At 49.9% G+C, this 15,444-nt stretch overlaps 1 protein-coding gene across 1 annotated transcript in view; it reads right to left on the bottom strand.

Moving 5' to 3' along the window:
- Positions 1-1,543: 1,543 nt before the first annotated feature.
- LOC135917771 (mothers against decapentaplegic homolog 6-like) overlaps positions 1,544-15,444 on the bottom strand; it is a 103,681-nt gene continuing 89,780 nt past the window's right edge. The window contains exon 4 of the mRNA XM_065451363.1: positions 1,544-7,687. Within this exon, the coding sequence (XP_065307435.1) occupies positions 7,056-7,687 (632 nt within the window). The 3' untranslated portion in view covers positions 1,544-7,055. The remainder of the gene's footprint in view (positions 7,688-15,444) is intronic.

Below are 15,444 nucleotides of genomic sequence, written 5' to 3'. Positions count from 1 at the left end.
TAAATAGACGTCATAAATTTATCGTTATGGTCCAAGCACATTTTTGCCTTGCAATCTTCGTGTAATTGCGTTGGTTTTATCTGCACGGCCATGCAGCGTGCACGACCCCTGCTACATCAGTTTTTTTTTTTTTTTAACGACTCTCCGAAGGTTGAACGTCGCAAAGCGATCAGCTTTGGGACATCCGACGGAGGTAAACTGCTGGACACTCAAGCGTCCAGAGAACGCAAAAAAGTGCCCCGTATAAACGTGCACGGAAACTGCGCATACTGCGATGTAATGGTAAGCGTTGCTCTGCTATTTGGATATAAGGAGCAAAAAATTTAGAACTTGGCATCGTAGAGCACAGATGAGAGTCAGACAGAATAAAAAACAAAAGAAAGTTCGGACCTCAGATACTTTATCTGCGTTCATATGCTATCGACTCCTTCCCGTGCAGCGCGAAAATCTTTCCATTGCTTCAAGGGGTGGCATCGCAAAGTCGATTTCGGTTCCCTTAGGGGTCGCCAGGTGCTTAGGGCTACTCACCTGTCGCGCAACAGTTCACGTGGGCACTATTCACACAGCGGAGGCCGTCGGTACAGAACCCAAGCTCACCCTCAACTACAGTGCTCACGAAGTCTCGGCAGCGAATTCCCTAAACCCTCAGCCCTAGTTTCGTAAATACCTCCTTTCCCATCCCCAATTTTTATTTCTTTTCCCGCACACGCTCCGCTCGCAATACGGTTTTACACTTGCCCCCTGTTGCCGGAAAACTGAAAGGCCGCCTCCACCGTGACGTCACGGAAATACAAATCCTCCTCTGAGTTACCAGCGTTCTTAGGTTCTCACTGAATTTTCATAATGCACATACATCCCCGCTTGTACAGACTAAAACCCCTTAAACTTCGTAGAGTGCCACGCTGTGAAGAATGCCACCTCCTACTCGCGCGCTCTGGCCGAGGCTGACGCCGCGTCGCTATTGGCCTAATAGCATCACGTGGGCCCTCGCGCCGTGCAACAGCGCCATTTTTGCTCGAGAAGAGTCTACGGAGTGGCAAGGAGCTCATGTTGGCTGAAAGAGAGGAGAAACGAGGAGTGAAGGCGGAGGAGGAGTGTCATTACTTCACGAAGTTTAAGGGGTTTTAGTAAAGACCCCTCAGTCCACGCTTCCCGCTCTTTATCTCCCCCCTATCTCGTCCAACTGCGTTGAACGCGTTTTGCACTTACTTGAGGGTCTGGGGACCTCTTCACGGGGTGCCCTTCTTCGGGACGGTTCGTTTTGGACATCGCCGCGCTGTTGCATTTGAGACACGCCAGCCGTAAAATTGCAGGCTGCGCTGTTAATTGCGTCCTTGCGCCGTCTCCATTCTGTGTGTGCGTGTTTTTTTTTCGTAGATTCTAATTGTTCACTGCGCTCGGCTGAATAATCCTTTTGCCGCATTCGGAATTTCAAACCATTGTTTAGCCGTTGCAAGAGCGCACCCCTGTTCACGTTGAGCATTCGATGTGCCAGGACGCCACAAGCAACAGGCCGACAGAGGGAGGCGTGAAACGCGAGACGTAGGATACCTGTACCTTTATTACAGTATAAAGTATCTTTTTTTCATTTTGTACACTTCTGACAGAATTTGTACAAAGCCACGCATTTGACAGCGGAACCGGTCACAAGGGGAAAAACACATACCTACTATTAAAAAAAAACGCATTATTTACACTTTACATATGTACAAAAATGCATGGGAAAAAGGAAAGCTTTCGTTAAGTCATTCTCATCGTGCCTCCACACTCCAATACAATGAAACAACATATAATACAGCACAGTCTAGGACGCTTGAGCAAACTTATTAAAACACACATGCACGCACACACTGCTTTTTCGTACATTTGCTTCTAGTTCACAGTATTCGTAAGGCATTGAGGCAGGCAGAATGGTATTGGATTGTCACTTCCATACCACGCGTAGAAAAGTTTTTCATATGCTTCTTGGAGACACAGATATCGACACATGCATCTGAAGTAAGAAAGGGCAGCACAAAGTCGTTTGGCTACTCTAAGGGGAAAGAAGACTACTTATCTAAAAGAAAGTGCATCTATACACACACGCTCAACAACAGTGTACGGATTACACAATCTCCCCCAGCTCCCCAACCGACCAGGCACTTTCTGCAGGCTTCGCCTAGCTTCTATAGCTGCGTAACATGATGTTCACACATCAGTTATATATATTTATATATATATATATATGTATATACTTATATAATCTTTCTGTTACCAAAGAGTGGATGGAATAGTTTTTCTTTTCAGAGTGATTTGCACGTGCATGTACCACAAGAATGCGCTTTTGCTGAAAACATTCACAGGTTTGCTTAGCATGCAACAGACATGAAAGAGATGCAGTGAGGCACTAAGGCCTTGGCCTGCTAACAAAGCTGTAGCCACGGCAGCAGATGTGATAAGTGTTTTCACCCCAACGAAAGATGCTACAGCATCCTCAGTTTCCCTGCATTTCTCCCCAACCTGAGCCCTAACAAGAGACGCAGACGACGACATTGCTGCTACAGATTTTGGCACTTCTTTGTGTGTTCTTTCATAAGTAAAAACGAGAGGAAGAAAGAATAAACAGACACAACAAGCTAGAGAAGAGGAGTGCAACATGACAAGGTGCCCTAAAAATGGCTTTTCAGCCCAACCCTGTTTTAACTCGCAAAGCCTACTTGACTGCTAAAAAGAAAAGTGCCACAGGAGGCGCCACCAATAAAAACTCCATCTCTCCCTCACAAGAGTTTAATGCCGAGTTCCATGGGCAGGTAAAGTGGCAGAGCAACCGCACAACTCCAGACCTGCTGAGCACAGCGTTGGTAGAAGCTCAGTGCCCTCGCTTGCAGCAAGGCCTCCATAGAAAGCATAGAAAGCTAAATGGGGAAAGGTTACATACGGAGGCCACATGGTGACGCAGGAGTGAAAAATGTGAGATGTGTGACGAAGAAAGGGGCTAGGCCCTCCCCTGCTAGAAGGATAGGGTCTGCCCAATATGGAAGACATGAGCTGCATACACGGAGGGCCACGTTTGCGCGGTCAGGAAGGCAAACCAGGCTGGACACCCACTATGCACAGTTCTAGAGAACGAGACATTTCCCCACAAAGTTCGGTGAGGTGGACAAACGTGTACCCAAAGCTTAGCAATCATGCTTTCAAGCTGTCAATTGGGAAAAAGCAAGCTCCCACAAGATGTTAGAGGAAACAATAAAAGGCACATCACATTCCTACACAATGACAGGTGGGCTTGGTCAAGATACCGTACTTTAGAAGAAAAGGTAAAAGTTGCGATGAGTGAGAAGACAAAGCATAGCAATCAACATTAAACACTAACAACACACATTAAAGCATGTTGGACTCATTCACGCACTTCCTTTCATACAGATTTATCGAAGATGCCATGTGCAACATGTGTATGAGCTACACGGAAGCATTTGCATGCATTTCAAAGCAAATTATCAACAAAGCGCCTTGGGGCAACTGAAGCATCTTTTCTCAGGTTGTCTGGTCAGAATTCAAAGGAAGCAATATAAACTGCAACAGCACCAAGAGCACTTGTTTAGCTACTTTTGAAAATAGTGTGAAGGCTGTATTTTGCTGTTCTGGCCAAGGTAAGTGCTAAGCAACTCAGCAAAGCTGCCAGTCTAAGCTCAGAGGAAAGTCATGACAAATGAACAGTGATAAGAGTGGCAAGGAAAATGTGGAACACTCGTCTTGACCCTTCAAAGGAACAGGAGACGCAACCAAAGCTTCTACAAATGCACCTACGAGATAAATATGCCTCCACCTGAAGCAAGGTTTGACTGTGGGGGGGAGGGGGTCTGTAGAGAGCCAAGTCAATTTGGACAGTGCAAGAGACAAGCATTGGGGCATCAAGTGCTAACCCTAGTCCTAAAGGCTGTGCTGTGCCACAAGAAAGGAGTTATTGTGATGACCTGATTAAGAACAAGTAGAAAAGAAATGCACAGGTGACTCGAAGCTTTTTAGGAAGCAAACATCTGTTCTACAATAAACATATCTCTCAGGCTGGACACCGGTTTATGAGAAGAATGAGCACAGGCGGGCGAGTCTGAGAGCTTGAAAAATGAAGATGACTCAAACAACACGCATCTGATTTAAGTAACTCCATTCTTCATGCTTACCATTATAATATTAAAATATAACTAGATACAGTAAACAGCACGAGTTCTCAACAAATTAACACACTACACAGTGTCCACATGCTCAACACGCAGCTGCTTGCAAAGATACCGAGTTGCAGCAAAGCGGATACAGACACACCAAAGAGAATGCAACAAGCAATTTGTACTCCGTTCTTTTCCTTTCAGGAGAGGCTTTAGAGAAATGAGAGCAGGGTTAAATGGGAAAAGGAGGCTGTGCTGAGACATCACAAGCATATATATATATATATATATATATATATATATATATATATATATATATATATATATATATATATATATGTATATATATATAAAGGCATAGCAGGCAGTCCTTTCTTCCCTACTCAGCGGGAACCACGGTAATAAATAAGCTGACTCGCATGAAGGAAGAAGCTGCTTCGGGCAAGCTAGTACCTTTTGCACTCCGGAACAACAGACTCGTCCTCTTTTAAGAGAACAGAAATGTTATAAGAATGGCATAGTGCTTCCTCTCATCAAGGTTAACACCTCACAAATGATCTTCCCCAGCATTTCACCAAGCAGAATATAGGCTACACGTGACAGTGCAACAGGCTGCACTTTCTACCTGCCTCACAGATTCTTCGGTCCACACATGTTGCACAAACTTGACACCGGTTATCATAGACTACACCATCAAGCGCTATATTCATCTTTGCAAGCATCTCGACCATATCAGCTAATGAAAGAGAGGGAGGGGCATTGACATAAACTTACAGCACAAGTCTGGCACATTTTGCATGGAAACCAACAGTATTATTTTAGTGATTTTCTGAAAGACACTGAAATGGTTAGAAAAGATGATATTCAAGCACATAACTTGACAGAATATACAGCTAAATAAATCCCAAGACAAGGAATGTTGCCGAATTTTGTAACATGGTAAAAAATTGTTTGCAATTTCAATGCACTTTGCAGTGCCAGGCAAGTTAAATTAATTCCATCATGCTAGCGATCGATGCTCCTACGCAAGCAACATGCAGTCATCCAGCTGACGGAAGAACTGTCAAATCATGGGAAGAGATGGCCTCAGCACTTGCCTAGGCAAACAGTTTACAGTAGCAATACTCAACTTTAACAGATTTTGAAAAACACACTAAATGTGCATAATACACCAGCATAAAAACCACTTCAGTGTCTTGAATGGTCACAATTAAGACATGTACAGCTGTAAAGCTAGTGTAAAGAACAGCTCAAGTGTTTCCGTCGGCACTTTGAGCAAGGACAGAACTATTAAATGTGACTGGTTTCAGCACGTCCTTTCAGAGCACACAACAGAAGCATCGGCACAGGCAATTTCTGCTTCTAAACATTTGCTTTTACAGTTAACTGGAGCAGGCACAAGATAGCTGCTGAGACCTGTGCACAGGGGTACATTCAAAATACAGTAGCAACAAACATACAGCTATACAGTGCCAATAGGAACAAAACGTTTTGCAATATGAAAAATAGGCACTAGTCTTTATGGAATCGAGACTTTTACAACATTGATGTGAATGCAGCCATATTTTATGTACTCAATATGGTATTTCAATGGATTTTTTGTTTTGAAGACATCCATAAGTGCACACACTATGTGTACTCCACTCTTTGCTAACCTGGCAAATAGCACGTACCCAGAACACCCCACAAGAAATGAAAAGTCACATCCCTTTGGTCAAGTAATGCAAGGAATAAGACTACACAAGTCGATCAAGGGCTTGAAATGCATTTTGTAATGACCAATAAGCATATTTATATTCGTAACTCTGTGCCTTGGCAGGTGAGCATGGATTAGAGTACACAGTAGCAGATGAAAAGCTCAACATAATGTGCAATGACGGACTGGGTAGTACACAGCAACTCTTAATGATCATAGCGGCACCTAAAGTCGGTAACAGTCCACCTTTACAGTGCTCTATGGGAGTTAACAAGATAGCATTTACACAAAATTAAGCTGTGCTCTGCACGTTTCAATTTCAAGCTCTCAGGCGTGAGGCTTTGATGCTGAAAAGTATGCAATTGGTATACTTGTATATTGATCATGGTAGTTAGATCGCAATGACTGCAAAGCGTGCCCCTGTTAACTGCTTAAATCAAACGACTCATTGTAGCGGATTTTGATCCTCAGTACATACACAAATGAAAGCATGGCAGGTCTATGAGAACAAAACCCAAAGTCAACTTTTTGACAAGCACACTAGAAGAATGGGAGAAGTGCATTTCGAATGCTTCAATAGCTCTTAACTGCACATGACTGATGATAGCAAAAACTACACTATCTGCTAACACATGGTTTCATAACATGCGCGCCTCGGAGAACACCGGGCCAATTGTGAGGGTACAATACAACCAATCAGCTGTGAAGAAGTACAACGTGACGACCTGGCCTAATCAGTCGAAACGCAACGCTCGTTTGCGTCCTTGCGCACTGGTGCGATGGAGTGCCTCGCCCTCAAGCCAGTTGTTTCCAGCTGAATGGTCGGGGAGCAACAAAGCGAATGAAAGAGACGGTGCCACTTCAGCCTACCCGAGGAACATCCCGCGCACACGTAACCAGAAAGCTTTCACACGCCCTCTGCTTCCTCGGCGCAAACCGACCACAAAAAGAAAAAGCCTCTCCCTACCGGGGTCTCGCTCCCTGCCACGACGAACGGGTCCGCGCCGCCTTCATAGCGACGGGACGCAGCCGCTGCCGCGTGTCCGGCCGACACAAGCACGGGGAGTGGGGCAGTGCGAGAATGTTAAAAAAGAAAAGAGGTCAGGCAGACCCGCAACCCGCGACAACGGCGGTCTGCACGGGAACCTCTCGTCCAGCCGGGGCCGAGCAAAGAAAACGAGAGTTCTTTTTTTTTTTTTCGTTTCTTTTCAGCCCCATCACCTGGGCGGAGGCGGCGTGGTGCGAAAAAACAGTTCGAGGGAGCAGGGCAGTGCGGTGACGACCTGGCGGACGTAGTTGGGGCCCCAGCCCTTGACGAAGGAGATGCGCGCCACGTTGGGCGCGTACGGGCCGTCCCACGAGACCGACGGGATGCTGCGGTAGAAGCGCGCCCGCTCCCAGTCGAAGACGCGCAGACAGTAGCCCGGCTGCACCTTGAATACTGTGAGGTTGCGCACCGTGGGCACGTCGAGCGTCGGCGACGCCACAAACACGGCGTGCTGGGAGCGGTTGTAGAGCCACACGCCGTCGCGCTCCTGCAGCAGGGTCAGGCCCTGGCCGATCTTGGCACGCGTAGTCCGCACCACGTCGCGCTCCTCCTTGCACGGCGCGCCGGGGGAGGAAGAGCGCCCGGCCAGCGAGTGCAGCCGGAGCGCCTCTTCGCGCGCCGACGAGGGAGCGCACTCATCGAAGGTGACGTGCAACCACGGCCGCTGCACCGAGTACAGGTCTCCCACGCGCTCGTTCAGCTCCCAGTAGGCGATGCGGCACCACGGTTCGCCGTCGTCCCCGCTGGCCTCTCCGACTGGCCCAGCGGTGCAGTCCACCACCGGGGCCGTCGCCGAATAGCCTGCGTACGTGAGAAGGGAAGAACGAGATCAGAAACACAGTTTGCATTTGAAGTTGCGCCAAAGCGCCCGGACTACGGCGACTTTCGAGACCCGCTCCTGGCGTCCTGTGAGCACCAGACGCGCGTCACACTGCCACGCAAGTCCGAGACACAGCCTTAAAATTGCAACAGGTAGGGAGGTGGCCGAGGGCGGCTTGGGCCCTGTACAGCGCGGGTCGACGTACTCACTCACAAGTGCCCTTGCGCCACACTCATTTTTCAGTCATGAGGTACAGCGTTAGTGGTTAGCACGTGCTTGAGTGAGTGCCCGTATACGCGAGTACGAACTTAACGTGACTGCGATTTCGAGTGGAACTCAGTATGAACGTGAATGATTATCGCCGAGCGTGACGTATATGTATGCAGCGAGTGCCGGTAAGTGTGAATGGACGCTACGAGTGTGTACTGCGCTCAGCGATTCAAACGCGGTTGGGGACACTGAGCTGATGCATTGCGGCATACAATGAAAGCGAAAGCCGTACTGAGTGAATGGGTACCCCAGCGCTCACTGCTGGCGCAAGAAGCGCCGGCCGCAAGCACTGACACAGCCTGCGAAGATAATGGTGAGCGAGTGACCTATGCTGCACAGTGCTGTCGGACACAAGTGTGAGCTCTGGGCTGACTTACATTCGCGAGTTTCGTATGGGTGGCAGTTTTTATAAAACGGTGGTCTTTAAAAAAGTACGCACGCAAGAAAAATAAAAATGCGCTGTCACGCACACACACACACACACGGATGTAGCACTAAGTACGATGCGGACACTGAATTCGGTCGCCAGGCCTACGTCCCACACGATCGCGACGCTTGCCACTCAGCAATGCTACAAAAATTGCACTGCACCGCGCCAGCTTTCACTCTTGCTTCGCTACTGCTTCAAAGCTACGGCAGCGACCCGGCTAGAGGGAGAGAAAAAGAAATAAAAAAGCGCCCTAATGAGCGTCGACGTCTCCACCATCTGCCACACACGCGTAACGGGCGAAAACCTGCGACGCCAACGACCCGGCAGAATAACCCCCTTTATTATTATTTTTTTTTCCCCTGTAATCTCCCCTCCGATACCGGCCACCGTATGCCTTGGGGCGGTCTACCACTGGCGCCGCTGCAAAGCCCCGTCCCTCGGAGGCAGGCAGCTGCTAGCGTGGCCAGTCCGATTCAAAAGACGTGCACGCGCACTTCCCGCCGCATGTCCCCCCCTCTCATTTGCTCGAGGAACCCCAGCAGAGGACAAGCCAGCAGCGGTCAGTCAGCAGCGAGACAGACGAACGGCGCCTGGAGGCCCTTCCCCCCTCTAACCCCGTCGCGTCGCCGCCGCCGACGGCCCAGCAAGGAAACCGCTCTCTCGCTCAACATCTCTGCCGCCAGTCAAGACGGAGGGAAAAAAAGTGATAAAAATGGTGGGCGACCGGCAGGCAGGCGCGGCGGCAAGAAAAAGCATAGACCACCACCGCAAGGGGGCTTGCCGCAGCCGACCCAGAATTGCGAGACGCAAAACCTTTAAAAATATCGCGGGCACGATCGAGCGAAAATACTACGTTGCGGCAGCAGCGCCGGCGCGAGCGAACGCGAAGGCCTTCCTGGCGCCGGCTCCCGAGTACAAGCGAAGACCAAGTCCTTGGCTCAGACAAGGCTTTCGGCGAGGAAAAGCTGGGGAGATACGCGCAGAGAAACCAGCGCAGTGAGCACCTAATTTGATCGGCGAGCTCCGTCAGAAAACTTGCACCATTTTTTAATCGCTGCCTTCGTAACCAAGACCCAACTAGTGGATACATGCTGCGGGGGGCGACTCCTCAATCTCATAGTTTAAAATCGTACCTTTGCTAGAACAGGAACAGAGGTAGACACGCGCATATATCGCTGAATTGCGACACATCTTTAGCCAAAGCGATTCGCCATGCGACGGCAGGCACGTTGGCGCAGCAATACAAAGACTGGGCACACCTGTACCAGCAGTGAGGACGCCAACGCGCAAGTGTGCTGCTATGTTCTCTTATCACACAACTACCTTGCAACCAAACAAACTCCTCTTCCTGGAACTGAGCTCGCATACCAAATTCTATTCACGAGGAATGGCTTTATTTAGCAAATAGTAATTTAGTAAATTGTTCCTACTATTTAGCAAATAGTAGGAACAACTTTATTTTAGCAAATAGTAATCGTCCTGCGAAACCCACCGCTTATTCTGGCCTCTAGGCACCGAAACAGCGGAACAAGAACTTGACTTGCCGGTTTAAAAAACTGACAGCCGATTGTTACTATGAAGAACGCAAGACGGCGCCCAGTTGCCGTTACTTTTTGCGGTATCGCTTCACAGTTAACAAGTGAGGGCATGAACAGTGGCATGACACGGTATTTACAACCGCCTATTCGAGGAACATTACAAGCGAGTCTCAAGTGGTGCACATGGCAGTGCAATAAGCGTCATTTCAACCACGCAAAACGTAACCGACGTTATGTAGCCGAAGGCTCGCGCAGCGTTCGTAAACAACCACGCTAAATAAAGAAGAAAAAAAAAATCCGCAAGAATGAGGCATGAGCTCGGCATCGCAGAAATACCTGATGCGGACGACAAGGACGAGGCCACTGCGTTGCACCGACGGCGCAGAAGTGCGCGCAGCGCGATGACAAGACGCCGAAGTCTCTTGACAATTCCTTTCGAGAGACGGAGATACTTCTTGAGCCGGCGCAGCCAGGCCAACACCAGCATGCGGCAACTGCACACAGTACGTTCCATGGCGGCGGACGACGCTATGCAGGAGGACGTCGGCATAATCGAGACTACGCTGTCGCTGTGGCCGACGGCGCCAGGGATGTAGATTCAAACGACGACATCGCGCCGCCGCCAGCGCACGAAGAGTGACGCCGCTGCTGTCGAGGCCGCCATTGCGGCGCCCCTGGATGCACGCGTAGAGGGGGGTTCGCTCGTCGCAGGCAGACTCGACTCGGCACCGGTTGACGCGAGAAAGCGCGCGCGCCGGGCCGTCCTCATTCTCTAGCCAGCAGCGCACTCCCTCCACCGCCTCTCTCCAGCCCTTCCTCTTCTCTTTCCACACTTCCGGATACGCTTGCCGACACCGTCGACAGATGACGCCAGCAGCAAAGGAGGCGTAAAGCCCGGAGGCGCGCCGCTGCGATGTGCGAGTACGCCGGCGCAAACGCGCCCGTCGATCCGAATGAAACTTTCGTTGTTGTGGTTGCTTATGTTCTGGCATGACAAACGCAAACCAGAAAAAGCACTGTCTGCTATAACGCTGTAACTCACAAGAACGCAAACGAAAAAGAGTAGTCACAATGGCCCTGCCTCACCATGGGCAACGCATGATACGCTGAGGGCTATCAAGAGCGATAAAATAAAATAAAAGGATATGTGCCTTGCGGCCTTAAGTGTTTCAGTTCATGTTGGAGGGCCGTGCAGTAATCGATCCATATTGCGTACCCAGCAATGCGAAGCTCTGAAAGTTAAGAAAACTTTTACGACTCTTGCTCGGAAGTGTCCCGCAATCCCAACCGCACGGTCCAGCTCTGCTAGCGCGTACTGGGGAGTGAAACGTTCCATTAAGTCTGCAACACAAGCGAACTTTATCGGTCGACAAGTGCAACGGACAGCGAGTGAACTGCTTCCTCACTGTCCCCCTGCAGAGCTGTCTTTATTCTGTTGCGACCCACCTGCATGAGCAACAAGATCCAGAACTTTAGTTTGTGGTTAGTTAGCTACGACACGGAACGCTTTACATACAGTGCGACATGTTCTCAACAGACCAAACTACCGACAGACCAGCTACCGACTCCGTTTTGACGCGCAGAGCGTGTGTGGAAAGCGTCGCTGCGATGGGCACAGCGGTGGGAGCAGTAGCAGCTATGCTGCTCTGACGGAGTTGCTTCAGTGCAGGTTTCGATACGGCAGAACAAGGTAACCGCGCTTCATGGATGTTTACTATGAAATTTTAGTAAATGCCTCCCGTTAGGCTGTTCTAGGAGTAACTTTAACAGATGAGCTATGACCACACGTGCTTACTAGAAACTGCGTGCACCGTTACGGGAACCCCTCTGGCAGGCCGAGTGCCGGCTTCTGGCTCTTGCAACCCTGCACGGAACTAGCGAGAGAAAGAAAAGTACGGGACGTGGATGGCGCCTCCAGCTCCGGCAGGCCCCGAGTGACGTCGCTTCCTTCGTTTTCATATATCGCCGGCGCGACGTCGTGGCTCGAGCCAAAAATACTTTTCATCCGGGCGGACAGGAGGAATGCATCTGCGAGGATGCCGTCCAAAAGCGTTGCCCCTGATCGCGCCTCGAGCTTAGCGACGTCAGAACAGTAGCAGCGGCCCGGGGGAAAGCTTCTCTCGGCAGATTTCCATGTCTCTCCCGCGCATGCCACGGCGGGGTTAAAGAATTCCCCCCACCGCAGCAGAGTTGGAACGACTCCGCGGAGTCATTCTGAGCGCACGAAACGAAGACAGCACGGTCTTGGTTACAGAGCGGAGGAGGTAGCAAAACCACTCGCCAGGTGTGTCACAAGCAACCAAAACGACCTGGTGCGAGAGCAGACGTCATGCGGAACGCCGCTGAAAAAGTGTACTCTCATTGTAAACTAAACGCGTTCGCGAACTTTGAACGAAACATACCGTTCCTTCCACAGTCCCGTTTTGTCGCATCCTGCTCCGGCTAAACGACGCTCGCGTGTGACCAGAACGCTAAACATTTATGCCGCCGTAAGCATAAGCCTCTCTTAACCTATAGGAAAACGCAAGGTTAGAAAAAGTGGCGGCAGTTCCTGATATATGAAGGCGAGGCCTGACACCTAGGCCCAGCTTACAATGCAATTCGTAGTCGTCGCGCGAATTTATTAGCTTGCGATATCCACGAGGTCCCACGGACCCCCCGATCTCGGAGTCCCTGAACCACTCGGTTCTCGGCAAAGCTGGCGGAAAAAAAAAAAAAGTGCCGTGCCGGTCACAGCCTTTTAATCTATGCAAACCTTGTTACTATTCCATCTTAACTGCGCGCATACAATGTGCGCAATAATTGTGCGCTAATTTGGTGTCGCGTAGACGGCCCCCGGTCCTTCTGTGCCGGTCGGGTTGGTCTTCTTCCTTGCGACTATTTCCGGCTGCAATCCCGGGCCGGTGTAATGTGTGGATTCCCTTTCGCTCGATTCTATTTTCTTCTTGTTCATCATCCACCGTCAGCCGATAGCGGCGATAAGTCCATGGGCGGTACACTACTCAGGCCACTGACGATGCGCAATGAAAGAAATGTAATTGAAATAGAACAGTTACATTAATGCAGACCTGTTCGTCTAGCACTACGTTTATGTTGGACCTCGGCGCGCCTGCGTTTAGTTATACCTGCGCACGCACGTTGGCAGAAATAAGCGGGAGCCCTGCGCAGTCGGATATGATGGCTCGGAGGGCGTCAGCGGGTCGATCGAGCAGACAGCTAACGATAACGCTCCTCCAGTGAGCAATAACGTCTGACTAGCTGCAGTAAAAGTAAAACTGCATCCAGTCAGCCAGGGGCTGAATACACAAAGATTTTTCGTTCGGCAGTTGTTTGCCACTAGCCGGTCGCCTTCGTTTAGTACGTCCAAGGGCGCGCTATTAGCTAGTACCTGCTCTTACGGACAGTCCTATACAACGTGAGAACTTTCTACGTGTGTGTGTGCGAATACAGGACGAGAATGCGCTTTGCCACAAAGAACGACAGAAAGTGTTGCGGCGCGTAACCGTCAAACAAAGCGGAGGACTTAATCGGGGCCCGTTGCTTACGCGGTTACTGGGAGGGTATATAGTTCTGTATTTGGCGAAGACGCCCGGAGGTCTTGTCCAAACGCGCTGCCGGAAGCGTCCTTCGCCATTCAGACAAAAGAATCGCTCGCTCCCGTTTGCTGGGACCAGCGTATACCTGAGAAGCAGCGGGCCTTGGCGCCCGATCATTCGTCCCTCAACTTTCAGGCTCGACCTTCTTCCGCGCTAAACGGTTCGCTACTAGACCGCACTCAATGCGCAACGATCAAGAGGCGAGGCTGGGTCTCGCCGTTCACTTCTGCGAAATGTGCTACATTGACACAGAACGTCCTTCTTCCTTTCTTCTTCATATCACCTCATGTTATCATTCAAAGAATGATAACATGAATTCGGAGTCGGAGAAGCCGACAATACAGCCGTTGTCATGCCATCACTTTCAATTTCATCGAAATATTAAATCACTCGCTCCACGTAGTTGGGCGTACAGTGTGATTCAGCAAAATTTTAAACTGCGCGAAGAAGACGGGACATGAACAGTAACATACATATGACGCACACACTGCGCTTTATGTGCGCGTCTATGTTTCTGTTCATGTCCCGTTTTCTTCGCGCAGCAGTAGCTACAAGAAGCGCGACCTCGCACCTCCACAGACCGATGCGTGGCTCGGTTTACTTCACCTATCGAAGACATCTCTCTGCGTACCGTCTTGATTTCACTATGTAATGCAGCGATAGTTTACGGCCTCGAATACAAGTCAGGCGTGCCCTTTTATAATTGGTGCCCACCGAACAGGTGGTATACACTGCCACCGCGGGGTCCCTAGTGTTGTACATCCAGCACGACAAAAACTGCGCGCTATCTCGGCCCATTTATCCTATATAGCAGCGATGTGGAAGGTGTGAATAGGGCGACAATATGGCGTGCGTGACGTCACGTGAATACTCCTATACACGCTTACGAGACGAACACATTGGCACGCACAGATTTCAATACACGTAAATCGAAGCGTCCCGCAGACAACAGCACAAACAGAGGGACAAACAAACGAGGCGAAGGAGATACGTTCGCTCGGGTGATAGAAATATGTCCGCGCAATGCCAGGTCAGCAAATTAACAGGAATATATTCGCACGTCCGTGTCCCTCGCTATTTTGGCCACAAACGTCGACAAACGGGCGACGTACTGCAGGAATATCTCCACCTTGCATGCAGGCGCAATAATGTTCGAGAGCACATATTGGACACGTGCTCGTGACGTACTATCCATGCAAAAGAACTACCGTTCGAAACATAGTGAATGAACGCCGAGAACCAGCTGGAAGCCATAAAATTATTCCGTGGGATTCCGGCCAACAGCGCAGACATTCCGTTTCGAGGGCTCTGCAGACGCGAGTAGCAAAGGAAACGGCGTGCCTCTTAAGTGTTACCCCTGACAAAGTCTGCTCAAGAAGCCGTGAAATAGTCGATGTTTTCTAGAGCTTTAGGCCAACTCAGCAATGCGGAATGCAAACATAGATAGAACTGCCGATCGTGGCGGAGAACAATGCTGCTGCTGACAGAAAGCAAGCCGCAGCTGGGCACTGCGTGCACTTAGCAGGCGAACAGCGTGGAAAAAAACAAAGGAGAAGCGCGGTCGCGGCTAGGACCGATGAAATGCGCGCTTCTGGCGTCTTGCGATGTGGCGGGTCGTTACATATGCATGTCCCCGGGAAACACACAAACCGAGTCGAAGGTCCAGAGACTATATCACGCCTAACCGACCAACTACGATTTAATAAATTCTCTATTTCCATGGCGGGTGAAAGATCGAAAAATACTTTCCCTATTCAAATGACCGATATATATATCCCTTACCTTATTCTCATTATATGGGTTTACACAGGATGAATGACAAACAAATCAAAGCTCTTGGTCTTCGTACAGCCAACTTCCCATTCTTTCGCTCACACCTACACTTCAGTGAGACACGGCGCGGG

Source organism: Dermacentor albipictus, chromosome 4, assembly GCF_038994185.2.
Source record: "Dermacentor albipictus isolate Rhodes 1998 colony chromosome 4, USDA_Dalb.pri_finalv2, whole genome shotgun sequence".
In the NCBI taxonomy this organism is placed as follows: Eukaryota; Metazoa; Arthropoda; class Arachnida; order Ixodida; family Ixodidae; genus Dermacentor; species Dermacentor albipictus.
This window is presented reverse-complemented; position numbering and strand designations above follow the sequence as displayed.